Below are 27,972 nucleotides of genomic sequence, written 5' to 3'. Positions count from 1 at the left end.
TTATGGGTATTTTCAAATACAATTTAAAAAACAGAAAACTACTGTAAAATTTAGAGATATTTTCAGTAAAATCAGGATTTGTTTTACAGTGAAGAAGAGAAATGTAGTACTGCAGATTCATTTTCTCCAGTGATATACATTTTCATTTGCATAAATAATTCCAAAAAAAAACAATTGATAGAAAAGAGCATATAGGAAGTTTGAATTTTTTCTGTCCTTTCCTGTGTCTTAATGTTTAATGGCATTCTATGGTTCTTCTATGCAGGCAACACAAGTCTTTGTTGCCACCTAGTGGTCACCTAGTGGTTTGACAGACGTGCCTGAAGTGTCACATGATTTCTGGGAAAAGGAGCGAGTTTCTGTCTTCGTTGATGACGGGGCAGAAGGTTTCAGTGGAGCAGCAACATAACATTTTTTGTAGAAAAGTGAGAATTATTTTGCGCTAAGAAGAACAACAGCAACAACAGAAGGTAAGCCTTTTTTTATTTTTTTTTAGAAATGTTTGTCAGTGACTTTTAACACGTTATAGATTATCTGAAAGTGGTTGGTTTCAGTTAATTTCTTAATAGCACTAAACAGTTCAGAGTGTAGCAAGGATCATGTTATCTGTTCTATATTAGAAAAGACAGGTAAACAAAAGACAGGTAGCTAGCAGTCTTAATGTTCGATTTTCTTCTGCATGATCGTATAACATTAATATTAGGAAGTAGTCCTTTTACCGATCATCAGTGCATAAAAGCTGACACTACTAGCTAGCTAGCTAGTATGATGATAATGTTTAGCGTTTGCCAACTAGCTTTGATTTGTTTATGAATTTTCGGCCTTTCACACAAGATTAATGTTCTCGATTTTAACGATTGGTATTACGCCACATCTTTTACCATTTTAACCTGGTGCCTGTAGAGAGCGCTGTTGTTGTTTTAAAGCGTTTGTGTGAAATGCCTGAGCTGACAGTGAGTTGGAGTTGTTATCTGGATAACCGCGATAAGAAAAAACTGAAATGGCATATTTTACGAGGGTTTTGTATGTCACACTAACCAGTCTGTTTAACTAAGAAATAGGGAGCCTCATATAGCTCCGTTAACTCCGTAGGCCCATCAATCACTGATTTAATTAGTAGTATTAATATTAGTATTAATTTATTTAGTATTTCAGTTGTGCTCACGTCATAGAGATTTTGCATTAATTCAAGCAAATACCATGCCAGCCTGTTCACCCTGATCATAATATGATTATTTCAATTAGTTTAAACTGACTAATTGTGTTGAAACATTGAGACATTGCCAGTTAATGCTTTAAATTCTGCTTTCTTTTATATCAGTTTTTAAACTCTTAGATTTGGATCTTGTATATCTTAATATTTGCATCAAAGGCTTACCACCTGAAAAGGAATGAGGTTTGTGATTTTTTTAATTGCAAGTATAAAATATAGTTTCTTTATGAGTAAACTGTTGATCATGAATCTTGTAAACATATAGATCTGTGTATGGGAAACTGGTGTGACATCTGAAATAACACTGCCACTTTAGAAGCAGTTCTGCAAATCTGACAAGAACTTTGAAACTGTAATAAGTTTTATATTTGGCCGAAAAACAAGAAAGTTATTTCTTATTGGAGTTATTGGAGAAAGTTATTTCTTAAGTCTTCAGAAATCAAAAATTCCTAAATCAAGCATCATTTTTTTTTACCAGTCATTTTTTTGACTGACAACAGGTACTGTTTTAGTTAGACATTCAGTCCATTTTAGAATCCAAAGTACAGTATGAATCTCCTCTTATAATGATATCCCTCTATGTGGCAAGAATGAACAAAATATATATATATTTAAAAAATGAATCCCTGTTGGGACTATAAATATTAACCATTTAAAGAAGTTATTAAAACAAACCCCCCTGCTGCTTGATTCTCATTTAATTGTAATTATACACAGGATAAGAAGTCAAATATCCTTTGTCATACCATTAGAGCTTCACATAGGGCCCAACCCATTCACTTCATACAAGCAACCACAACATCACAAGCACTTCACACGGGTTATGAGGTAGGCACCTCTCTTTGTGTCTTGATGAATTAAGCCCACGACACCTCCATAACTCAACAGTGAGGTCTGGCATTCCAGACCCACCCCCACCAAGCTCGCAATTAACCAAGCTACACCTATTTAAACATAAACCTCGCTGGTAAGTGCATGCTCAATGTCCATATGGGCTTTAGGCACTCCATGTAGCCAGTCACTTCCTAATTTGTAAAATCCATATTGGCCTCCTCAGCGCCTGAGGCTGTGCTCAGCCCTGCTAGCACCGTTAATGTGTACTCAGTGCTGCCAGTTGCACATTGATTTTACCTACTACACCACCAAGCAGTCCCCGCACCACTGATCCATATTGGCCTCCCTGGTGACTAAGACCACACCCAGCCCCACTGGCACCATTAATGCATGCTTAGTGCCTCCAGTTCCATCTGGATCTACCACATTATACAATGACAAGGCACAGCAGCCCACTGACCTACCCATTTACCTAAAACACTAAACACATAAACACTTCAGCCATTCCGCCTTCATAGTGCATTTTCCCAGATAATATATGTCTTCTTATCCATAACCACTGATTAACTCTTTCAGCTACTTCTGATGACTCCTTCACAGCTACCCTTAGTTTATGGACTCTAAAACTAAACTGCACAAGTAAAGATGTGGCAGACCTAGCTAGAAATCCCCTAAAACCTATCTATACCGGAAGTGATTGGCTGTGTGGAGGCAGCGCAGTTGTTTGTTATTGGCATAGCAATTTCCAGTCTCATGCTTCACCCCATCTACCGATACTTATAGTTTGTACTTTCTGTCCAGTATGTTGCCCCTCATACACAAACCTAACAGCTTTATTAATGTCACTGCTAGACAAACTGGTGACAAACCGATAACCATTTATTATCTTATTATTATTGAATAAACATGCTAATACATAGAGCACTTGATTGTCTCCAATCCAAACTTAACATACCAATATTAAAATATACTTCAACACATAATTTACAGCTCGGATCTTCACATACCCACTGTCCAAGGTTAAGTCACTCCAAGCAAAAATGTAATGTGACTCACATCCATTGCCCACAACTTTATTACTCTGAAAAGGGATTTATTTGTCAATTAAGATGGCTGCTTCTCTAGCATGAGTAAAATGTGCTGTAAAGATCTGGCCTTGCTAGTCCTCACTAGATTTTAATGTTCTAAAAGCCTCTTACATTCTATAATGATAGCTTAAACCTGAAAATGAAAACTATTTTAAAAAAGATCATTACTAACAGTAAAGACCAATTTCAAATTTACAAAAAAAAAACAGCACACAAATCAGCCAAAACACAATGAAAAAGAGACATTGAAATATTGTTTATATTTTAAATAATCAAAAAGTCAATTAAAATCTGTGCTGCAATTTTAGCAATCTTATTTTGACACATTTTAAATAAAAAGTAGTGTTAAATATCTTTATTTGATAGTAGTAGAGTGAAAAGGTCCCCCAAATGTACATAATTTAATCAATTATGTTGGAAAAAGTATTTAAATGCCATAAATCCTGTCCATCATTAAGCATGATAAGCATGAGAAAGTTCTCTTGGTAGTGTTAGTGCTAATATAACACTTTTTTCTTTTTTTTCTAATTCTCAAAACCATAGCCCACAATATCTACATCTGAATAGGTCTGCACAGGCTGTCAAATGAAAATGATTCTTCATTTGGTTTTTTTCAGATGGCATCAGTTAAAATTCGGTCTACACGCCGATTGCGGTCATGGTTGGTTGAGCAGGTGAGTATGACTGAATGTTTGTGTGAGAGAGAGCTATTTATCCATTATTTGTGTCCTGTTAGAAGACCATTAAATATATCATTATTCATTCTTTTTCAGATGTGTTTATTAAGAGTAGATTATAAAAAATATAATTTAATAGTCATAGATTGTTGTTTTAATTTATACTCTCTATTTCATTGCTTGTCAAAACTCCACCCTTAGCATCGTTAACCAAAAAATTACTTTAGATTTAATAAGGGAATATGCTGTCACTACCTTACCAGTGGCTTTTCTAATAAAGGTAACAGAGTTATGTACTATTAGCCAAGTAATAGCTCCAAGAAATCTATTTGACTAACCAATAGACCAAAGTCTTTTTTTATGCATTTTTCTGGTGTGGACTTATATTCATAAAATGTTTGTTCAAAATTTTTCTTTTGAGATAAGGTGAACACACAGCTTTGTCATAATTTGACCTTAAGTATCTATTGAGCCTATCTCCAGTGTTGTTATAATTATTTACATGACTGGGTAGTATATCTAACTAGTTTCTTGAATCCTGTAAATGTGATCACCAGCACTGATATAACCGAACATAAAATATCTCACAAGCCGATCCAATATGTTTTCTTCATACAGGTTTGTGATACCTTAACATACTAGTAAATGTAGGTTTATAATATGAGTAACACTGCTAACATTTCATTTTTTCTTACTGTGCTTGTGTAGGTAAGCAGTGGAAAATATCCTGGACTTGTATGGGACAACCCTGAGAAGACCATGTTTCGAATACCTTGGAAGCATGCTGGAAAACAAGACTTCCGAAGTGAGGAGGATGCTGCTATTTTTAAGGTCTCAGGTTGTTTTCACTTTGTGCTGTTTCCAACCTTGCACTAGATACATCACCGCTTTAACAGCAATAGATGTCATGAAATTTTTTTGTTACTTGGAATTCCTCCATAAATACTTAATTATTCTTAAAAGCACAAAGTAGATCTTATCGAATTCTAACGAACACATAGAGATGGTACTGTATTAAGATTTGTTATACTGGAATTTGAACCCTTCTCACTAACAGGCCTGGGCGGAGTTTAAGGGGAAGCTGTCAGAAAAGGGGCAGTCTGACCCTGCTTCCTGGAAGACTCGTCTCCGCTGTGCCTTAAATAAAAGTCCTGAGTTCAGTGAAGTCACAGAAAGGTCGCAGCTAGACATCTCAGAACCTTATAAGGTGTATCGTCTTGTACCACTTGATGAGCAAGGTAAGAGGTTACACCGATGGCCTTTGAAAACATATAAGGTTTGAGTGCTATGCATAACAGTTTGCAGTGACTAATAGTAACCATGCCATGGCCACAACACATTTACTAAAGCAGCACACTTGGATAAAGCAAAAGAAAAGTAGGAAGCTGTGGTAATTGTTATTCCCTCTGTACTTATTCTGTATGCACATTACCTGATCAATAGGATATGGCAATAGATTTTAACATATACACATTTAGAAACAGTGGCTATACATTTAGTTCTCACTGCTGAAGGAACCAATGTAACAGCAATATGCATAGTACCATCAGTGAAATGGGTGGAAGCATTAGTAATATTTTTTCATATTTATATCATTCCCCCTTTCTGAGGTAAAACAGCAATGTTAAAAGTTGGAATTCAAATGAACAGTTACTACTACTATTATTATTATTATTATAAGTTGTACTGACTGCTTGCAACAGTCGTCGCTGAACCATCTATGTTGTCCGCCAACATGGGCAATAGTGTCCATTCAAACCATACTCAAAACCAGCCCAATTGTGAGAATGTATCATGGATTTTTGAGTGTACTCAAATTTAACAATTTTAACTATAATACATACTACATACTATATATACCACATACTATATATTCAAAAACTAGTTTATATTAGTAAATAGTATGCAGTCGGGATGCACCCTCAGTCTTTGTGAAGTGTAAATGCAATTCGTAACAATCACCCAAAAGGTAGACCTTCTTCTACACTACCAACAAAATTGCTGGGCAATTTTATGATGATTTTTTTTCAATTCAAATTCATGTTAACATTAATGTTATTCAAATTAACATGGTTTTCAAAGTGTGATTACTTAGATTTTTTTTACTATCATGAAAACATAGCAATTCATAGAAAAAAAATATCATAGTAAAGAAATGTGGAAATGTCACTTTAGTAATATAGTAGCAGATGTGCAGAGTGACTTTTTTTTAGAGCAAATCCAGTCCCATTAACCTTAATATAGTCTGTAGTCAGATAAAAAGTAGACAAAGACAAGTAGCCATAAAACACAGTAAAAGAAAGTAAAATGCAGAGATACAAAGCAAAATACAGAGATAATTACAAGAATGACTGACAACACAAGACAGGAAGATGGGATGTAAGTAGATAGATTAGGGGGAAAGAGATACAAATGGCGAAGGTCAGAGATGGATACTAAAATAAAGCAAAAACAAAGCCGCATGGGAACTGCAGTGCTAAAGGGGGAAACTGTGACAAGTATGGACTTAAAAGTCAGATATGGAATAAGTTCATGTAAAGATTAAGGTATGTCAAATCTCTTGCAACCAAAAGTAGTAGCACAATACATTTGTTCCAGCTCATAGGCTACAACATAAACAAAAATACCAGCTGCCCTCCCAACACCCCACACTTTTGCTAAAAGAGCTATTAGTTGCTTCACTTTTAGGTCTGTCCTATGTGACATTTTAAAGAAATTACTAATATACTGGCATATTGTGACAATGGAACTGATGGCATTAGAAACTAGTGCAGTTATGGAGACTGTTCTCCATATATACAAGAACAGCAATGTACAATAAACATAGGAAAGAGAAATGCAAAACTAAACAGCTGGCAGTAATAGCTCTTAGTGTGGCAACATGAAACGGACATCTACATCTTAGGTGAAGTGAAGGAGAGCAGAGCGCAGAACTGGAGTTGGGCACCTGTGGGCTTTATAAAGGGGCGAGAACACAAGAGAACAAATAAGGCACAGATGCAGGGGATCAATAATTGGGTGATTTGGAGCAGAGCAGTATGTGTGTGTCAGTGTAAGTCAGTGGGTGTGTCTATATGGGTGCTGAGCGCACTGTGACACATTTCTTATCAGAAAAAATACTGACAAATGTATTCTTGAATTTATATAGCTAAATTTCAAATGTTTTATATTACTTTTATACTACAACAATTTAGTTGTACTTGATATTTTTTCAGTATCATTCAGTATTGCTCAATTCATAGGCAAAGTTACAGGGGGAATATTGACCTAATGCTAATATAACAGGTGAATTTTAGCCTGATCTCTTGCTGGTCAAACAAGCTCTGTTGTGCATGTGTCTCCTGAAACAGTAGCAGAACCACCAACTATTTGACGTTTTTTTTCTGCCCACAAAAAGATTTGTACTACATTTTCATTTTCATACTACGTTTGTCCTTTGCTGAATATGATGTTTGGATTCGGCTCCACCCCTAAAATCTAAGCATGTGTGCACATGCATGTCAGTATTTTTTCTTGAGTACAACTGCCACAAAAGATCTGAAACAAACAACTTCAGAACTCAGCTGACAACAAACTAGTGCAGAATTGCTGTACAAGATGGTTTTCCATTCATGACATGTTTGTGCAAGTATTTAAGGAAAGATGGGTGTTATCTGCAGTCCTGTCTGAAAGAACTTACACCCAGTTCTTTTATGTACTATAACAACAGTATTATAATTAATGGGAATTTAGTTTATTGGCTCACCAATATCAAAGTAAAATAGACATTTCATTATGGAATAAATGTTGGATGAGCAGATATGAGTCACGTATATTGAGCTAACATAACAAAAGCAAAACAACAAATCAGACAAAATGAAACTATCCCAACTAATTAGAAGCACTAAACAGAATTCAGGAATTGCAAACTGGGATTTTTGTAAAGAAAGAGGATCCTAGATACCTAACCACTGAACAGGACAGGGTTTCCCTAGCCAAATTCTGTGAGTATATTATTGTAGCGGTATGAACGTCAATAAATTTGAAATCAAAATTTTTCAGTTTAATTGGGGCACTACCGTGGAAAATGAATAACATTAAATAACAATCATTAATTTAATTAAAATTAATTTTAATTTTAATAGATTTTCCTTGTTGGAAAATAAATGGAAAGCAAACTTCAATAAAATTGATGTTTTTCTTAACACTGATGTTTTCTTAACAATCAAACATAAGGCCAGTTTCATAGTTTAGGATTAAACCTAGGCTTGGACTAAATTGCAATGCTAGTGGTGGATCTCCAGTAGAAATTCTTTTAATTCTGGTTTAGGCTTAAACTGGTTTTAGGAAGAATTAATAACTAAAATTATCCTTGTATATTGTTATATAAATCACTTTGAATTACCTCTGTACCTGAAAAGTGCTATATAAATAGACTTGCCTTGCATTGCACAGGATTGGCCGAAGTTAAGAAAGAAGATGGAGACAAAGCAGTGAGGAGAAATAAAAAGAGGAGGAGGAGTGAAGCGGAAGGAAATGAAGAGATACAGCCAAAAGTGATCAAAGATGAGGTTGCCTCTGTTCAACAAATCACTATGGTAAGTTTTTCTGGTGAAAACAACAGCAAAATATATCATGTAACAGTCTGTGATTTTGGAAAGTCAGCATTAAGAAAGCCATTAGCAGAAACACATGCAAACAATAAACAAAGATTTGTGACTGCCAGGCTTATATTGTAACTGCGTCTGTCTGCATGTGATAATTGTAAATGAGAAATTTGTTTACAAATGTATTTGTAATTTTATAATTGATTTGAATTTTGTTTGATCAATCTACAGGAGGTTGAAACCAGTACCGGAAAGGAAGCCACACTTCATAAAAGGGAAGCAGCAGAGGCTACGCTCATCTTAAAGAGTAACAGCAGTGAGTGTATTATTTGCAATATTGCTATTATTGACAAATAATTTAAACAGTTGATCTTAATCAACTATGGTCTAAACTGGCAGAAGCATAACCTGATTTTTCATCAATATTTGGTTTATTGTGAATCATATTTTTTCAGTAATTTGATTCCAAAAGACTTGCAATTTTTGCCTTATGCGTCTGACCTAGTAATAGTTGTTTCACCAGATAAACACAGAACTGCACGTGAGGTGCACCTGGTATAGTATTAGACATGTGTACTTTGGAAGTGTAATACAGTACCTTCTGCTTTTAGACCTTCCTGCAAATAAAAGGCCTTATGTTGAAGTGATCAAATTATTCAGAGTGATCACATTATTGTTTGAAGGTAAACATAGTGACCATCAACATATCAGTATTCAGAATAGTGTATATATTAACATATATATGTGTGCAATATGGATCTCAAGATAGCATGTTACTCCTACCTCAATACTTAATCCCACTCTAGATTGTTTCTCTGATGGCTAATTTAGAGTCCAGCATTCATGTGTTGCTGAACAAAAATTACATCTACGTTCTCAAACCTGAAAGGGCATAGCCATTTATACTTTATCTTTTATGCTGGCTATGGTGCCATCTGTCAGTAACACTGGAGGTATAAGTATGCAACCAAATTAGGGGAAATGAGACACAAGTGCAAACAATGAAGGGCCGTATCTTTATGTGAATGTCTTGATGGAACTACCCCTCCCCTGAGTGGCCCCAAGGTCCAACAAGGCCTCCACACCAAGGGACATGCGGGACTTGGGAAGGGGACAGAAACAAGACACAGGACATGTGCAGGATCCAGAACAAGAACAAAAGCAAGGTCAGGAGTGGGGACAGAGACAGGAGCTGGAACAGGAGCCAGGTCTGGAGTCACAAAAGTCAGGACAGGAATGGGGGTTCTGTGAAGGAGTTTCAGGAGACTGCAGGGCAGTGGGTCATCGAAGGAGGCCAAGGCATTCGTGAAAGTGGCAGGCAGGTCCAGAAAGTAGAGCGGTGAGTAACTGAAAGCGAATGGAGCGTCTGCAAAGGTGGCAGTTGGGTCTCGGAACCTACATGGCAGCGCGTGGATGTTTGCTGCACATCCATGTGCTAAGACTGCAAACATGCAGAACACCAGGGTTGTGTCTTCATGGAAAAGATTGTGGAGGTGCTTCAATGCCCTCTCAGGAACAGGGCATGGCACCACTGGAGACAAGAGGTCAGGTCTTCCACTCTGGAGACAAGAGGCAAGGCGATGTCTTCCAGCCCATTTCTGCCCACTCCCTAGCTTTTCTGATCAGTGGATTTTTAATTAATATATTAATCTCGTGTGCTATGGGGTGCTCCATGCACTGGCAGTGAGGGACACACTCTGTTGCTCAGTTGCTGCGTACTTAGAATATCAGTTATTCTGCATGAGGAGCAAGTTGAGGCAGGATGCTAACATGATGGAGAGTGACGTTTATTTTTCCATTATTTATCCATTATCAGAATCAGAAACAGTCCAGCCATTATGCTAAGAGAACGAGAAACAAAAGTAGAATACATGACGAAACCAAAACAGATCCAGAAACAAGAGAAGGACAGAGAAAGAGAATATGAGATAGTTACAACATTGACAAAGACAGGAGGTTGAAGTACACACACGTGTACTTTGCAACCTGCAGTGATGCTTATTTATGGTTTATTTCTGGGGGTTTTAGAAATGTGTGGTATTTGTTTTAAGGTGTCTGAAAAGCAGAAATACTATTTAGTTTAATAGATTTGACTATTTAACTTTAAAGCTGAAATCAACTATTTACATTTTATATAAATACTTTATTTTAGCTTTAAAGGGGGTATGACACAAAATCTGCCAGAGCAATGAAAGTTTTGAACCTATTTTTGCTGAAAATAGTGCTTGTGATACTGCGTCTTTGGACCTGCGTTTAGTGCAAGTGTAACATAGTATTTTCCTCATTTCAAGCAGGTGCGTAAAGACTTCTCCAGTTTCTCACAACAGGATTTTGACCATGAACATCATATTACTAACTAAATTACTCCCAATTACTAAATAAATACAACTTATTTAATTGTTTTTTGTAAGGAAAAACAATTTTTTTGTTACTACTAAATGTGAACTAGACAGTTGGCATAACATTGTGCACAAAAAAGATAGATTAAATGATTTAAATAATTAGTAATATCAAGTACATTTACATTTACATTTATGGCATTTAGCAGACGCTCTTATCCAGAGCGACTTACAAAAGTGCTTTGTCATTTACTCATAGAATATATTCAAGTACAGTACAGTAGGTTAGAATTAAACATATCAATGAACTAGAATACTGTAGAATACAGGGATGAATGCTGATACCTAGAAGTGCAAAATACATAAGGTCTATCTTAAACAATGATAAGTGCTATAAACAATAAACAGTAAGTGCTAGAGTTTGTTAAACAGCATAAACAATGCCCTACATTAAGTACTAAATTAGTCAGTCAGTGGGAGCAGTGTCAGTTGTCCTTTAAATATTCTGAAAATAGATGTGTCTTCAATCTGCGTTTGAAGACTGCAAGGGACTCTGCTGTCTGGACAGCAAGTAGGAGTTCATTCCACCATCTTGGAGCCAGGACAGAAAATAGTCTCGATGCTTGTCGTCCATGAGACCTGAAGCAAGGTATTTCAAGCCGAGCCATACTTGAGGTTCGAAGCACTCGAGGTACGGATCGGGCTTTGACCATTGACTTCATGTATGAAGGAGCTGGTCCATTTTTGGCTTTGTAGGCAAGCATCAAGGTTTTGAATCTGATGCGTGCAGCTACACGGAGCCAATAGAGGGAGCGCAGCAGTGGAGTAGCGTGTGAACTTCGGAAGATTGAAGACTAGTCGTGCTGCTGCATTCTGGACAAGTTGTAGAGGTTTGATGGCTCGTTTGACCAGCAAGTAGCCAGTTGCAGTAGTCTAGCTTTGAGATCACAAGAGACTGCACAAGCACCTGGGTAGCTTCCTGCAAAAGAAAGGGTTGAATCCTTTGTATGTTACAAAGGAGGAATCTGCAAGACTGGGTTAGATTAGAAACATGAGTTGAGAATGACAACTGGTTGTCCAAAGTTACGCCCAGGCTACGGGCAGCTTCGGATGGTGATACCAGGGAGTTCTCAAAGGAAACAGTGAGGTCATGGTAAAGGTTGGGAGTACCTAGGATGAACAGAAGTTTGGTTTTACTGGGGTTGAGCTTCAAGTGGTGGGCTGTCATCCATGACATGATGTCAGTCAAGCATGCTGAGATATGTCTGGAGACCTGCGTGTCAGAGGGTGAAAAAGAAATAAATAATTGAGTGTCATTGGCACAGCAGTGGTACCAAGAGAACGAGTATACAAAGAGAAGAGAAGGAGGCCCAATACTGAACCTTGTGGAACACCAGTGGAGAGTCTACATGGTTTGGATGTGGATCCTCTCCATGTCACCTGATAGGACTGTCCATCCAGATAGAACTGAAGCCATCTCCAAGCAGAGCCAGTCACACCAAGCCTGGAAAGAACAGAGAGAAGAATGTTGTGGTTCACTGTGTCAAAAGGCTGCTGAAAGGTCTAGAAGAATCAAAACAAATGACTGTTTGGCAGCTTTAGCGGCATGAAGTTTCTCAGTCACTGCTATGAGGGCCGTTTCTGTAGAATGTGCCGGTTTGTAGCCAGACTGATTGGGATCATGCAGCTGGTTCAAGGTGAGAAAAAGAGACAATTGATTTTAAACTGCTCATTCAAGGGCTTTTGAGAGGAAAGAGAGAAGTGATACCGGTCTGTAGTTGGCAATACTGGAGCTGTCAAGTGTGGTCTTCTTGAGGATTGGTACCACCCTGGCGGTTTTGAATGCAGTAGGCACGTATCCAGAAGATAAGGAGTTGTTGATGATGACAGAGATGAAAGGAAGCAGATCTCTTGCGATTGTCTGGAACAGAGCAGAAGGAATTGGATCAAGCAGACATGCAGTCGGATTGCTGGAAGTCAGGATTTGAAGAATTTCATCTGTGGAGAGAGGAGAAAAAGAAGTCAGAGAGTTGGATGTTGGGGAATGCACATTAATTGGAGGGGTGGGAACAGAGGAAAAGGACTGGCGGCTTGCTGCAACCTTCTCCTCAAAGAAGGTGATAAAATCCTCCGGAGTAAGAGATGAGGAAGGAGGGGGTGGATTAAGGAGAAAAGAAAAAATAGTGAAGAGCTTGCGTGGATCAGATGATGATGATTCGAACTTCTCTCTGTAGTAGGATGACTTTGCAGATGTTACTTCCAGTGAGAACTTGGAAAGGAGAGACTTGTATGAGCTAAGGTCTGAATCTATGTGAGATTTCCTCCACTGCCTCTCTGCAGTCCTTAGTTCTCTCCTGTGGCAGCGAAGTGTTTCTGTTAGCCAGGAGGCAGGTGGAGAAGACTTAGCAGGTCTAGAGGAGAGAGGGCACAGAAGATTCATTGATGAGGAGAGTGTAGAAATGAAAGTATTTGTAACTGTATCCAAAGAGAGAGAGGATAGAGAGTCAGGGTGAGGAAGGGTGGACAAAATAGTAGAAGTAAGGGAAGAGGGAGTTATGGAGTCCAGATTGCGATGGAGGGAGGAGAAACATGTTGGAGAGGACTGGATGGAAAGAGAAGGAAGGGAGAGAGAGAAGGATGGAAAGTGATGGTTAGAGAGGTGGAGGGGGGTGACTGTGATGTCCAATGTGGTGATGGCACAGGTGAAGATCAGGTCCAGAACATTGCCCACTTTGTGAGTCGGAGGAGAGTGGTTGAGGGTGAGGCCAAATGCTGTCAACAGCAGAAGGATGCAAGAGGAATGCAGCTTGTCTGATGGAAGGTTGAAGTCACCAAGGAGAATGAGTGGATTTCCTTCAATGGGGAATTGACTCAGAAGGATGTCGAGCTCATCAATGAAGTGATCTAGGGAATGATAAGAAGTTGGGTGGGGAAAGACACTGAAATGGCATGAAATTCAAAAGAGGAGATGGAAGGTATAGAGAATGAAATTGGAGTGAAACGCCACTCTCGAGACATTAGTAAACCTGTGCCACCTCCCTTGCCAAGACGCCTCGGAGAATGGGTAAATGAAAAGGCAGAGGACAGGACAGCCGGAGTCGCAGAGTGATCCATGTTTTTGTTAGAGCCAGGAAGTGTAGGAAGTGGAGGGATGCTAATGCTGAGATGAAGTCAGCCTTCTGGACAGCAGATTGGCAGTTCCAGAGCCCTCTTGCCACCACGATATGTGATGTTGTGAAACGTTGTGAGTCAGTGAGGTTGCTGAGATTGCGATGTCTATGATACCGCCGAGGAGATCTGTGGAATATGTGGACAGGAATTGTGAAGCACATTTCAGATGCTTGATTTGTGGATGTATGAGATAAAGGATTGAGATAATATGAGAAGATACTTAGCTAAGTTTGTGAAGTCCTGTAGGTGAGATGTAGATGAACTGATTGAGAACACCACCAAACCTTCTTCAGATGTTGTGTCTGTAGCGGTAATCATGTGTCACATGAGTCATCCTAATTTAACTCAGTTCAATAAGTGCTGAGCCCGCCCCGCAATTCACACCTAAGGTCAGGGCGAAACTACACCTGTAGTGAGTAATTACCGCTACCAGTATGTAAATGTTAATTTTATTCTCATCGCAATGAATAAGAATAATAATGCTTCTAGTGCCATATATTTTGGCATTATTTCCACTCTTTCAGAGACCAAGCTTTTACAAATGAAAGGACTGATTGGGGATGTAATTGCTCTCCAACTAGTGCATCTCACGAAGATGTTTTATAAGGTTCCGTTTTGGTTAAAATGCTGCCTACTTAGGCAGAGGGGAGGAAGGAAGCTCACTATGGATATGTAATCTTAGAAGGCATCTTGGAGAAATTGACATCAACAGTTATGGCAATTCAAAGCTTAGTATTCTTCCAATCAAAGCTTGCTATTCTTCCAAATTTGACATAAACCAAAAGGTAGAATGTGTACTTTTTACTAAAAATAAGGTAGGAAAAAATAAATATTAATAGGGATCTTTACATTACACAGTTTGAGGTTAATTAACTCTAGAAAAGTGTTAAAATAGAATTTGAAATAGTATATAGAATATTAATATGGTGTTCACATTAAAATTATTGTGTGTCCCTGCCATCCTTAACCTTTTGCTGTTGTATAAATATGAAACATACTCATCTGAACCTACACCTGTCCCTGAAGATTTTTGAGCTTTAATAAAATTGTCATTTGTTGTATAGGCAGCCTTACTCAGACTTTCACAGACTATTTTATACATTGTTAATTTATAAGCCTAACTGCAATTAAAGAAGCCATAAAAAGTGTTTTCTGGTAATTTGTTGTAATCAGATAAAGTTGAACGTTTGCAGTGGGATATTCTGTAGTCAAGGCTTTTTAGTATGCCTAGTTGATAGGCTAAGCAACATATTGTTTTTTATGATAGAACATTTACTTATTTTTTTATATTTGTAATATTTTCACTATATTAATCTTGTCTTGTCACTATTTTATAAAGCTATACAAAAAGTTATATAAATGACATATTGTTAAAAAACAATCAGAGAATCAGATAAAACATTCATCTTGATGTACCCATTTATCCTGTTAAATCTGCTGAATGTTGTGATCCCTGAAGATCAAAAATTTTAAGTACAGGCGTGTTTTTAATGCAGGTCCACAGTCACTTAGGGGACACATTAGGTGTGTTTTCACAAGGAATTATTTTTAAATGATCTTCGCGCTTTTCTTTTAAATTGAAGCAGAAAGGAAACTAATTGCAACTGTCCTCAATTCATCTTATGTTCGCAAAGTGAAGACTCAATTCTCTTTCTGATCTCTTAAGCACTGATGAGATCTCAGAACATATGTTATTTACACCACAACTCCTTTAAAACTCTGACTACAGCTGTGTAACAATTGATGGTGTATTCAAGATGGCCACTGGATAGTGTGTTCAAATGGCCACTTTCATGCTGTTATTTGGGTCTGCTATATTTTCATGAAGCAGATGAGAAAAGAGACCAAAAATTGACATAACTGGCAGAAAATACCGAAATGGTTAAAAAATCAAACAAATTAAATGGAAATAAGCATGTAGGAGAGAATTTGCTTCAGCACCACATATTTTTACATGCAGCCATTTTTCTCAAGTTTGTAATGTGAAGTGATCATGAGGTGTACTACAAGCAGTGCCAGACCAAGGCCAGGAGGATTGTGAAGGACCCCACCCATCCCAACAATAGGCTCTTCTCTCTGTTGAGGTCAGGGAAGCGCTTTTGCTCCCTGAAGACCAAAACAGAGAGACTGAAGAGGAGCTTCTTCCCACAGGCCATTCGGGCCCTGAATCAGGGAAACTGATAAACTGTGGGGACCACCACCACCATGTAACATAACTATATATATATTCAATAACTGTATATATATTCAATTACCACCATGTAACATAAAAACTGTAAATATGTCTTTTTACAAAATGGATTTGTACATTCTGTACATTGTGTACATACATATATACACAACCATATACATTGTACATTGTGTATATAAACATAATATACATATATTGTACATACATTGTTAATATATTTTTGTACATATATAGAATATATATTCCTCTATGCACCCCTGTTTTCTTTTTCCTCAGTTTGGACAGAGCACTCTCAACCATTTCACTACGAGTTATACTGTGTATGACTGTGTATGTGACAAATAAACCAAACTCGAAACTTGGGGTGGACACAAATGTTGAGAGGAGAAAGATTTATTAAGGGTCCAGGGTCAAAGAGCCCACACTAAGAGCTCTGAGATACGTGGTAAACACAAGAAACAAAAGACATGGAAACAGAAAAGGGAAGCAGGCTACCCCGAATAACAAGACTTGCATGAGCAGGGGTATGCACAATCAATAGATGCTAGGATAACAATGATCAGCGACAAGACTGAACAAACACAAGGTTTAAATACATGCGTTAATGAGGACTAAGCAAGACACAGGTGAAACTAATGAAACAGCCAGAACCAAAACAAGGACTAGACAGGAACAGAGAAAATTAAACGACACAAGACAGAAAAACTGTCACAGTTGGTCCCTCCTTGCTTCCATGTTCCATGGTTACCTTGTCATGTTTCTTTCTTCATTCCAGTCCCAGTCCTTGTTTTGGTTTTCACCGTTCATGATTTGCACCTTTGCCTTGTTTAGTGTTCATTAGTTAATGTATTTAGACCCTGTCTTGTTCCCTTTGTCTTCATGCATATATATGCATGAATGTTTGGGTGTTTTTGAAAGCCTGTATCTGTATGTATGTAAGTAGAACTGTTGTTTTGTGGATCCAAGTCTGTTTATGTAATTCCTAGCCTCTGAGTTCTTCCTAGCGTCTTTGTTATAGTCTGCTTCCCCCATTTGCCTTCGTGTGCTTTTGTATATCATATATTCTCGGACTCTCTATGTTGGCTCTATGACCCTGGACTGTCATAACTACTCTGAATCTGGATTTGCTCTAATAAATCTCACTCTTCTCTGCACACGCATCTGCCTCCTTACCGCTCACCATTACAAAAACCATGGAGACAGAGTCACTAGGAGGGGCCAATTGTGACAGTCGCTATATATGGTGAGCCTCAAGGTTTGACATGAATAAAAATGCAAAACAGACTGGAATGCTTTGTTTTCAGTTTGTTTGCACAAACCATGTGGACTACAGTACAAATGACAAATGAGCCATACTGAAACTACCTTGGGAGGGGGTCTGAGTTCAGCTCATTTTTGGGTCCGTCTAGGGATGTCTGAGTTTGTTTGGCATGTGTCACGGAACGCTCGCCTCCCACGAGACACGTGGTTTGGCCTGCCACATGCAGTGGGAGGGTTGTTTTGTTTGTAACCACACCTGCACACACCTGCATCTTGTTCATCTTTGTGTATATAAACCATTGTCATTGTGTGCAGTGTGTTGGTCACTGTTGATGTAGCATGTTGTTTGTAACTATATGTATCAGTCGTGACTGTTTAAAATCGTGTTAAATGTTAGAAGTTGTTAGTGTTTAGTATGCTTATGTTCATTGTTTGTGTTCACACGAGTGCCACTTTCGTCCTTTGTGTTTTACGGAAATAAATGTTCATCCGTGTTGAGAGAGTCTCAGTGTCCTGCTGCACACCCTTCGGCACTCGGGCCGACACATTACAGCGTGTTCACATATGGAAAAGAAATGAAGAGTCTGAGACCACTGGAAAGGGTGAAATGGCCCAAGTGTGAATGCCCTAATGCTATAAGAAACTTTTGCCTCTCTTTGCTCTGGACAATAGGTCTTTCTACTTTTTTTGAATATCTTTGTCAGTATCTTCACACTTTTCATTCTCAGAATTATTTGACATGCTGTTTTTAGCAGTTATTGAATTTTAAGTGCAGCCTACATTTTAAAAAAATATATTTTAGCATTTGATATTCTATCATAACATGCCAATATAACTTCTATTACATGAGATACATACTTATTACTGCATGTTTTGTGCAATGTTTGAAATTTGAAATTTTGTGCAATGTTTGAAAATTTATTTATTAATTGTATTCTTTCTCTTTAGAGAACAATGAAATTCAGCTAAACTTCTTGATAGAAAATGTCCCTCCCTCTGGTGATGGTAAAGGTAATTTTGTTAATAATTACTATTTTTTCTGTGTGCCTACTTTCTGTTTAGAAAGGCTTAGTTTTAAATAATCTATTTTGGAACTACTTATGGTAACTGGTGTCTTTCTTTCTGTGTTTTTTCAGCTTCGCACTCCTTCAACATCACTGTATACTATATTGGCCAGGAGGTTCTGAGGCGAGAGGTTCTGGGTAGTGATGTTCGAATTGCATACATCCCCCTCTCACCATCCCCTCCCACTTCAAATGGATCCAGCTTTCCTCGCATCTCTCTGCCACCTCCTCCCACAGATGCAGGCTGTAGTGAGAGTTTGGCCATAATTTCTAAACTTTTGCCTTATATGGAGAAAGGAGTGGTACTAACCTCCAACGGAATGGGCATCTATGCCAAACGGTTTTGCCAAGGACGAGTATTCTGGAGGGGGCCACACTGTGGAGCAGGACCACACAAGATGGAGAGAGCCACGGAGCCCACCATGCTCTTCAACAAGGAAATCTTTAGGCAAGGTATTTGTAGTGACCTGCTCAAACTATTTAAAAAGTAAACCGTCAAAATGGGCATTAAATTAGATTTTTGAATGATTTCATATGCTGACCAGTGCAACTTGTTTAGATGAATAGGTTTGACCTTTTCCTATTGCCAAGCTTAAGCCTCATGTACAGTGTACATATTATGACATTCTCAGACTATAGCTTCAGTTCTCAGATTTCATACAAAACAGCATCATTTCGTAGAATATATGACTTGGGGTGTGAGGGAAAACATGACCAAAGGCATCAGGAAAATGGGTTTAGATAAAGAGTATCAGGTGAAACTTTTAAAATTTTTTACAAAAAGGCATCATGTAATGTTAAATCAACACAAAATATTTATGTTCAACTAGATAAAGCAAAATTAGAAATGTATAAACAAATGGAGTTGGTTTGCCGAAGCATAAAAAAACCTGAATTTTAATCTGTATCGCTATTGGTATGAAGTACATATGTACATTGTGTCACAAATTGAATATGTACAGTCTGATGAGTGATCTTTAATAATGCAAGACGTACCACAGTTAACTGGTTTATTAAGAGGATAGAGGAATTAAAACATCATGGAAGGGTCAGATGACAAGATGAATAGCACTTTGGCAGTTGGGGTTAACTGATGAATTTTTATGACAAACTGAATGGCTTTAGATTGAAATTTCAAAGATTTCTAAAATATACAGAAGTACAGATGTGTGGAGAAAAAAAGATAGAAGGGGTACCTACATGAGTGTCATCAGTGTGAAATGGAGTTTTGTGCTTGGGATCAGCTGTTGAATCTCTATACCAAGTTTGATGATTGTAGTATAAAGTTTTAATCAGTCAGTTTTTATGGAGAGCAGAACAATGAATGAAAGGTTGGCAGGGTTGGATAAGTAAAGTGAAGCACAGTTTGGTGTTGGGCCTAGTATGCTGAATGCTGTAATTGTAGTAGTTGAATCTCTATAGCGATTTTTCTGGCTCTAAATTGAAAACTAAAGAAGTATTAAAATCAGTGGGTTCCTATGGGAAGATGGAGGGGATGGTAGTAATAACTTGGCATTTAACATGAGCAGGCTTAACATGAGTTATTATAAGCAGTTTTATTAAATATCAGTGTGTTGCATAGGTGTGTTTATGGTTACAGACAAGTTAGTGAGGAATTAAGGCCAAATCCCAGTCTCCTGGTTCATAATAGCCATAGCTATTTAATAGCTAATAGCATAGTTTAATATTTCATGCGGAAATACTGTTTTGTGGATCTGACCATTGATTGCTACATGTTTTTTGTGTAATGTGTAAGTTGAATAGCCACTCCTGTCTCTGCATTTATACCAAGATATCCCAAGTGAATCAGCTATAACTATTACAGACACATTGTGTTAAAATGACATTACCCCACTTCCCCTTGTAAAACTAATCATGTTTGAAATGGGCTTAAAAGAGGTGTATAGGTTTATTTTTACTTTTCCAAAAGCTTCTCCATACCAGTGAAACAGGGAGCGGCTTGAGTTGAGATTAAACATTAAAAGCTACTAACTGCCCTCTCGATCCTCTACCTACCTATTTTATTCTTAATGGTTATTATTAATTAAGCCAGTTTGACAGTGGTCTATACTGTTATACGTATTTATGTAGTAAACTCACTTTATCAAGTCAAATTTATTTATAATTTATTTTTATAGCACTTTACAACAGGCATTGTCACAAAGCAACTTTACAGACGTCCAGGTCCAAGTCCCAACGAGGAAGCTAAAGATGACAGTGGCAAAACTCCCTAAGAGCATATGGAGGAAATCCTGAGACACAATGGAAGACACAGTGGAGGAACCTATCCTCCTCTGATTGACACTGGATAATGCAACAAGAAAAAAATAAGCAATAGAAGCTAAATAAGCAATGGAGGTCTATACTAGTTTCATAAAATTCCTAGTGTGGATATGGTAACTGTCACACCTAGCATTAACATGTGTTTCATATCTGGACTTACTTTGGCTGGATTCTGTTTACGCTTTTCACAAAAATGCATCCCCAGTGCAACCAGATAAGAGTAGGTCTTTTCCCATTTAAAAAGCACACTAACCCACACATTGTTCCTGTTTTAATTCCTGTGAACATTCCTCACACTCTTTTGCAAGTGTATTATATACCATGAAATATGGGTGGAAACCATCTACAACAGGCAATAAAGAAGAGGTGACCAGCTGCAGCCCTGCAGATATTTAACTGACGCTTTTATCCAAAGCAACTTACAATTATGACCGAATACAGCTTGTGCAATTGAGGGTTAAGGGTCTTGCTCAGGAACCCAACAGTGGCAACTTGGCAGCAGTAGGCCTTGAATTGGTAACCTTTTGATTGGTAACATTTTTGTTCCTAATAACAATTATTACAAAAAGGTAGTAAATTTTATGAATGCTTTTTTTTTGCAATGCTAACCACATAAATGGGCTTAACCTTATGTGAAGTCAGCAAACTACCTAACTAGCTACTGATATTACATTTAACTAAAGTATGATGTGATTAATGTTTACCATTGGGTGGGCTGGCTTTAGCTAGCTACTTGGCAAATTGTTGGTTAAAAGTAATTGTCAGCCCCATCTACTTTGATGCAGGAGAAGGCAGCTGTAATTTCTGTAGTCAGCCAGCAGATGCCTTCCCTCTTTGGTAATTGTATGCAGAAACAGAAGACACATTTCATTTACACTTTTTAAATGTGGTCAAGATCCATCTCTGATCACCTCCGAATGTGGTTTGAGAGATCCAATCACAGTGTGTATTGGATGTGTTTGCACCCTAGCTTTTCATGCAGTCAGCTGAAATCTGAATGTAATCTGATCACCAAAAATGCATGTTAATACATGATGTAAACAGGCTCTAAGTCTATCTGATGCAAGAACAGCTGCCCAATATTCCCTCTAGCAGATTCCAGTCAATCTGCAACCTCTCAATGTACTGGAAAAGGGAGGGAACCAAGGAAAAGGGAGAAGTGGGTGGAAAGGGGAGAAGTGGGTGGGGGAGAGCACAGCAAGGGAAGGTATCTGAGGGTGAGGGAAGCCACAGCAGGAAAGACTTAGTCATTTAGAATAGTTCAGCAATATAAATAGCACATGTAAATATCATTACCCTCTCTGATCAAGTCATAAAACCTGATGGTGTTTCAGAGTTCGTCCTGTTAATGGTGTGAATACCAGACAGGACAGCACCAGCGTTATCCTGTATATTGTAAACTGTCTCTATGGAGGGGAAAGGGAGATATTAAGTTTAAGTGGGAAGCAGTTTCAATCCAACAGAAGAGAAGTCGGCTAACTGCTACAATGTTTATTTTCATATTGTGGGATGTTTGGAACAGTGTTAATACTGATGAAGATTAGTTACTTTCATTATTATTAATCCAGTGTTCCACATTGCCCAGCGAAAGAAATAATTAGTATTTGCCAATTATATAAAGATGCAAGATTTGTTTCCCATTATGTTTATTGATTTTCAAAGATTTATGTTTACAATAACTTGAGTTGCTCAAGGCATTATACAAAACATAAAATACATTCAAACCTAAAATTGCAAAATAAATAAATAAAAATAAATAATTTGAAAAACATTTGCAATAAATGTTAAACACATATTAAGAGATGGAACATCTGAAGAAAGAATTAATAATCAATTGAATTTTATTCTTGGTTATCACTTATTGAGCAATTTACCTGATGCTTTTATCCAAAGCAACTTACAATTATGAGTGAGTACAACTTGCTCAGGGACCCAACAGTGGAGAGACTTGAACAGCAACCTTCCAATTACAAGTCAAGAACCTTAACCACTGAGCTTAACACTGATTTACCTAATCATTTATAAACAAGTTGGTGAACACAACATTTTTTTAATTTAGTATACTGCCAGAACATACATAAATGTGTCTTCAGCAAATTTATACTTGGGGCATAATGGTTACAGCAGGGACCATTTTATGCAGACATACAGGAGTAAGTAGGTCCCGGCGGTACCTCTAACATTTTGATGATGCAATTGCACATCTGCTCCACACCATTCTGACCCACCTGTTCAAAGGGAGGGGTAATTATGTTAAAATGCTGTTTGTCGACTACAGTTCAGCATTTAACACTATTATCCCCTCCCTACTCACTACTAAGTTGGAGGATCTAGGACTGCATACATCCCTGTGCGACTGGATCTCCAACTTCCTAACAGACAGACCACAATCAGTACGGGTGGGCAACTGTGTCTCATTCACCCTCACCCTCAGCACTGGAGCTCCTCAGGGTTGTGTGCTAAACCCCCTGCTCTACTCACTGTACACCGACGACTGTGCAGCCACTTCCAGCTCCACCATCATTGTCAAGTTTGCTGACGATACCGTCGTCATGGGCCTAATCTCGGACCACGATGAGAGGGCCTACCTGGAGGAGATTAAACACCTGCAAAACTGGTGCCAGGGAAATAATCTCCTCCTAAAGGTCAGCAAGACAAAGGAGCTGATTGTGGACTGCAGCAAGAAGCAGGAGCGGCATTACCAACCTGTGAGGATCAATGGAACCACAGTAGAGAGAGTAAATAGTTTCAGGTATAACATCTCACAGGACCTGTCCTGGTCCCGCCACACCAACTCCCTGGCAAAGAAGGCTCGTCAGTGTCTTTACCACCTCAAACGCCTAAAAAACTTCTGACTGCCCTCCAAGGTACTGCGGAACTTCTACACCTGCACTATCTAGAGCATCCTCATGGGGAACATCACAGTCTGGTTTGGGAGCAGCACCAAGCAGGACAGACAAGCACTCCAGAGGGTGGTGCGTTCAGCAGAGCGCATCACTCATACAGAACTTCCTGACCTGCAGGCCATTTATTACAAGCGGTGCCAGACCAAGGCCAGGAGGATTGTGAAGGACCCCACCCATCCCAACAATAGGCTCTTCTCTCTGTTGAGGTCAGGGAAGCACATTTGCTCCCTGAAGACCAATACAGAGGAGCTTCTTCCCACAGGCCATTCGGGCCCTGAATCAGGGAAACTGATAAACTGTGGGGACGACTGTAAATTTGTAAGCTGGAATTGTACATTGTGTACATACACATATATCCATATATACATTGTATATTGTGTATATACATTGTTATATATATATATATATATATATATATATATATATATATATATATATATATATATATATATATATATATATATATATATATATATATATAAAAATAATATTTCCTTATGCACCCCTGTTTTTTTTCTTCAGTTTGGACAGAGCACTCTCAAACCATTTCACTGCGAGTTATACCATGTATGACTATGTACGTGACAAATAAACCATACTTGAAACTTGAAGTAAAAATTCTGTTACTTGACATTAATGTAGGTACATAATGTACATGCACTGTCAACAAATCTACATATAATTTCAGATGTTATGCTGTTGAATCTGCGATAAGTAGCAGTTCGGTAAAACAAGGCTTGCTTAGTTCTTTTTTTCTCATATGATTTGTACTTTAATGATGGTGATCTTGATGAAACAAGCATGCTTGAAGTAGCTTAATCATTGATGGTTATTCTCTAAAATGGTCAGTCATTTCACAGAATAACTATATATATATCTTCTGTGTGAGAAACTTATGTGAACCTTTAAGACTATATATTACTAACCTGAATGAGACACATGCTCAACCTGCATGATGCTGAGTAACTAGTACATGCTATTATAGCTAAATTAGACTTCTGCAACATATTGCTGGCTACGTTCCCAGTCATCTTTATAAGTAAGCTTCAAATAATTGAGCAGTAACTGCAGAGTCTTGCTCTTTAATTCAGTAAACACAATAGCAAACTAGCCACAACATTTGTTGCTGTTCTCTTGAAACCTTGCAGGCTGTCCTAACCACTCATCTGAGACATGCCTACTGTTAATCTTTAGGATCACTTGCATAAATAAACTCATAAACTCTGGAATATTGCTGGACTATTACTTTCACTTTAATGTGCAAGTCAATGCAGCTTGTCTTCTGTATTTTTGATACAGTGCAGCCCCCAAGATAAAAGAAACTGTAATTTAACTAATATCCTACTTATTTACTTATTTTACTTATTTAGTATAAGTATATATACTTATTTAGTGCAAGACATTTTGTTTGACCACCATTAAGTGAATTATAAAAATTCATATTTGCTTTATTTATTTATTTATCTGCTCCTTGTTTTTCTTCTTCTTATTATTATTATTATTTTATTTGTAGAGCTGGAGGAGTTCCAGAATGGAGGGGATCCGCCTCAGAGTGAGATCATGCTCTGTTTTGGAGAGGAACTTTTCGATGGGGATAATCTTGTGGACAAACACATCATCATTAAGGTAAAGACATGTTAAGGCCCAGGACACTGAGATCAGGTTTCTTCCGTTGTAACTTATTACAGCATATATGTGAGTAAAACATCTGTTGTCCTTCTGAGTAAAGGTTAAAAATGTAATATTGAAAACTCTGGTTTGACATTTAGTTTTGACCTTTAACAAACATTAAAACAATACTCAGATAATCAGTTGCACAATTAAAATAGAACTTCATGTGCTGCATTTTATACATTCACCAGTCACTGTGCTTCTGTCTAAACCCATCCTAAATTGGTTTTAGATATACCGAAAAAGTTAAATCTTGACATGGCATGGTATTTAGGCTCCAGATTTCTATACTTGGACCCCTGCAGATCTTTTTGTAATTGCTGCCTTTGGGTAGAAGTGTATGAGCGTAGGATCCACATGCAAAGATATTTAAATCACACATTGACAGTGTCATGAAGGCTAGATTTATCTTTTAGATAATAAAAGTGCTGGCTTCTCTCTCTCTCTCTCTCTCTCTCTCTCTCTCTCTCTCTCTCTCTCTCTCTCTCTCTCTCTATATATATATATATATATATATATATATATATAAAATATTATCAATAAATGCTTAATAATGCCTCACTTTCTGTTTCTTCAGATTTCTCTTCCCTGGGCTAAGAAACTAATAGAGGAGGTCCAGTCCTTCCGGGAATCTCTTGCCATCCTTCAAAGTTTGGCTAATGAATCTCCATCAGGAGAGGTTACATTAAATCTTGTGGAGTTGCCCCATCAACCAGTTAAAGCCCTCTAATTTTATTCCTGTATTCTGTCTAATATTGGCATGGGTTTGATGTTTTTATCTAGAAAAATGCAAAGGAATGACCGATCCGATGAGCAAGCACTACTAAGTAGCAGTTCTGTTTCCTTCACCTGAATGAAGAGATCATTATTACAGATTTCATTGTATAGATATTACAGAAAGTCGTTTTCTGTAATGATTCATCTTTTGAAAACACTAAATAAAACAGTTACTGTTCAAGGGATTGAACTGGTGACTGACATAAATGTTTAATTATTTTTCTGGCCTTAATGGATGTGGCAACTTGTAGAGGTAGCGGTAAAAACAACAATAACAACAAATCTTTTTCTCAGTATAAAAAAAAGGAAATAAACTTGATTTATTTCTGTTCAAAATTTTAAAGTAAATACAGTTGATACATTAACAAAAGTTGTATAATTTCCTGTTGCTAAAAAGCTTTAAAGTTCAAATACAACTTTATTACCAGCCTCAATTTTTAGTGTAACCTCTAATTTTAAATCAAGAGGTTAAAAAACAGCAAATACAGATTTACATGATTAGGTGTTGACTTATAAAACCTAATTTGTTTAAACAAGCTTCCAATAATAATTTCATTTATATTTATTTCATTGGTTACATTTCTGTTGTTCCAGACCTTCTATTATGCATTAATTATGCTATGTAAGAACTTTTTTTCTTTTTCTGAGTACTGTATTTTCTTAATTCCTTGGCCATAAAATATTTAGAAAATGGCTATTGGTCCCATGTGCTTTGTTTTTGTGATCAGGACAATGATGTTTTGAAAGGTTGTCTATTTTCCAGAACATTTGTGATGCATTCCGCACTGAGTAGACAAGTACATTCTGGGACTGTGAGAACTCTCAAAACGTTTTTGTCCAGAATTTTCTAGAATTTGCAAGAATTTAAATAAACTTTCTAGAACTGTCCAGTAGTATACATAGAAGTATAAATACAGTATATTACAGTATAAATACAGATGAGTTAAAACCTGGCCTTAACCTGTCTTACTGTATGTACATGTATAGTATATGTTACAGCTTAGTAAGTGGATACATATGGAATTATTTTCCTGCTAATAGTGGAGTTTATTTTTAAAAAATGCAAGAGCATGATTCATGCAGCACTCACAGATTTCCTTTGCCTGCATGCAAAATATATATGTACTTAATCATGTTTACTCTGCTTTCAATTAGATTCACTTTGCTCTGCTACAAAACTGTAGCTTAGATACATTCTCCTTTCGCACGAACTTGTTCTTCTTCACACTTTTGTCAGCTATCAACTATAGCCTATGTATTGGCAAAACTGTTTCATCAGCATACCAATAGCTACAGTGAAATGCTTCTATTTTACACATTCGCAATCTGTAGCTTGCTTCACCATGGACCAACAGTCAGTGGCCCCAATATATATATAATATTACATAGAACGAATGTTTTATCTTTTGCAATATGTTAAACTCAGTAAACAGTAATAAAATAATAAAAATAAGTAATAAAATGTTTTGTGCTCTAAAAATAAAAAATGCCATATTTGTTTGTTCTCTGTAGAGGATGTGTTAAGTATTTTGTATTAAAAAATTTGTGTTCAGACATTTTCATATGACTTTATATTTAATATAAATATAAGCCTGGAAATGATCAGTGAAATCACAACACTGTGATAACGCTCTTATATTCATGCATTAAACAATTCAAACAAGTCTTAATTTCACTCTAACACTGTTATTTCTGTATAAACTGATACTTGTGAGAGGCAAGTCAAGCCTCATAAAAACATGCAATCATCCATCTATCAAATAATTATACTTGAAATATAAGCTTTCTAACCCTACAATTAACTGAATATAAAATAAGACCAGCACTATCAAATATGACATCTTTTCCTAAATATAAGTAATCTGACCATTTCTTGCTGCACTATTGTCTTCTGCTGTGTTGTCTGCTGCTG

General features: G+C 37.3%; 1 protein-coding gene across 5 annotated transcripts; it reads left to right on the top strand.

Moving 5' to 3' along the window:
• Positions 1-313: 313 nt before the first annotated feature.
• Positions 314-27,619, top strand: irf9 (interferon regulatory factor 9). Of its 5 annotated transcripts, none has more exons than XR_014117265.1 (11): positions 314-470; positions 1,322-1,396; positions 3,753-3,809; positions 4,521-4,643; positions 4,870-5,050; positions 8,247-8,389; positions 8,630-8,714; positions 18,308-18,370; positions 18,496-18,871; positions 25,126-25,238; positions 25,861-25,999. XR_014117265.1 is itself a non-coding variant. In XM_027031941.3 (11 exons), the coding sequence occupies exons 3-11, from the start codon at positions 3,753-3,755 to the stop codon at positions 26,011-26,013; spliced, it is 1,299 nt and encodes a 432-aa protein (XP_026887742.2). In that variant the 5' UTR covers positions 314-470; positions 1,322-1,396; the 3' UTR covers positions 26,014-27,619. The 5 variants fall into 5 exon arrangements, 4 of the variants coding, with proteins under 4 accessions (XP_026887742.2, XP_081554154.1, XP_081554155.1 ...); XM_027031941.3 differs by having other exon boundaries at positions 18,496-18,876; positions 25,861-27,619; XM_081698028.1 differs by lacking the exons at positions 25,126-25,238; positions 25,861-25,999 and adding an exon at positions 20,562-21,081.
• Positions 27,620-27,972: the final 353 nt, after the last annotated feature.

The sequence above is a fragment of the Electrophorus electricus genome, chromosome 15, assembly GCF_041902795.1.
Source record: "Electrophorus electricus isolate QZ-2024a chromosome 15, ASM4190279v1, whole genome shotgun sequence".
Lineage (NCBI taxonomy): Eukaryota > Metazoa > Chordata > Actinopteri > Gymnotiformes > Gymnotidae > Electrophorus > Electrophorus electricus.
Note: the sequence above shows the minus strand (reverse complement) of the source record. Positions and strands in the feature narration are given on the sequence as shown.

Excerpts from the sequence above, each read along its gene's own strand:
- irf9 (XM_027031941.3), top strand. The coding sequence starts at position 3,753 with ATGGCATCAGTTAAAATTCGGTCTACACGCCGATTGCGGTCATGGTTG. Across the intron at positions 4,644-4,869 it reads AGGATGCTGCTATTTTTAAG|GCCTGGGCGGAGTTTAAGGG; the intron begins GTCTCAGGTTGT and ends TCTCACTAACAG. Across the intron at positions 18,371-18,495 it reads TCCCTCTGGTGATGGTAAAG|CTTCGCACTCCTTCAACATC; the intron begins GTAATTTTGTTA and ends GTGTTTTTTCAG.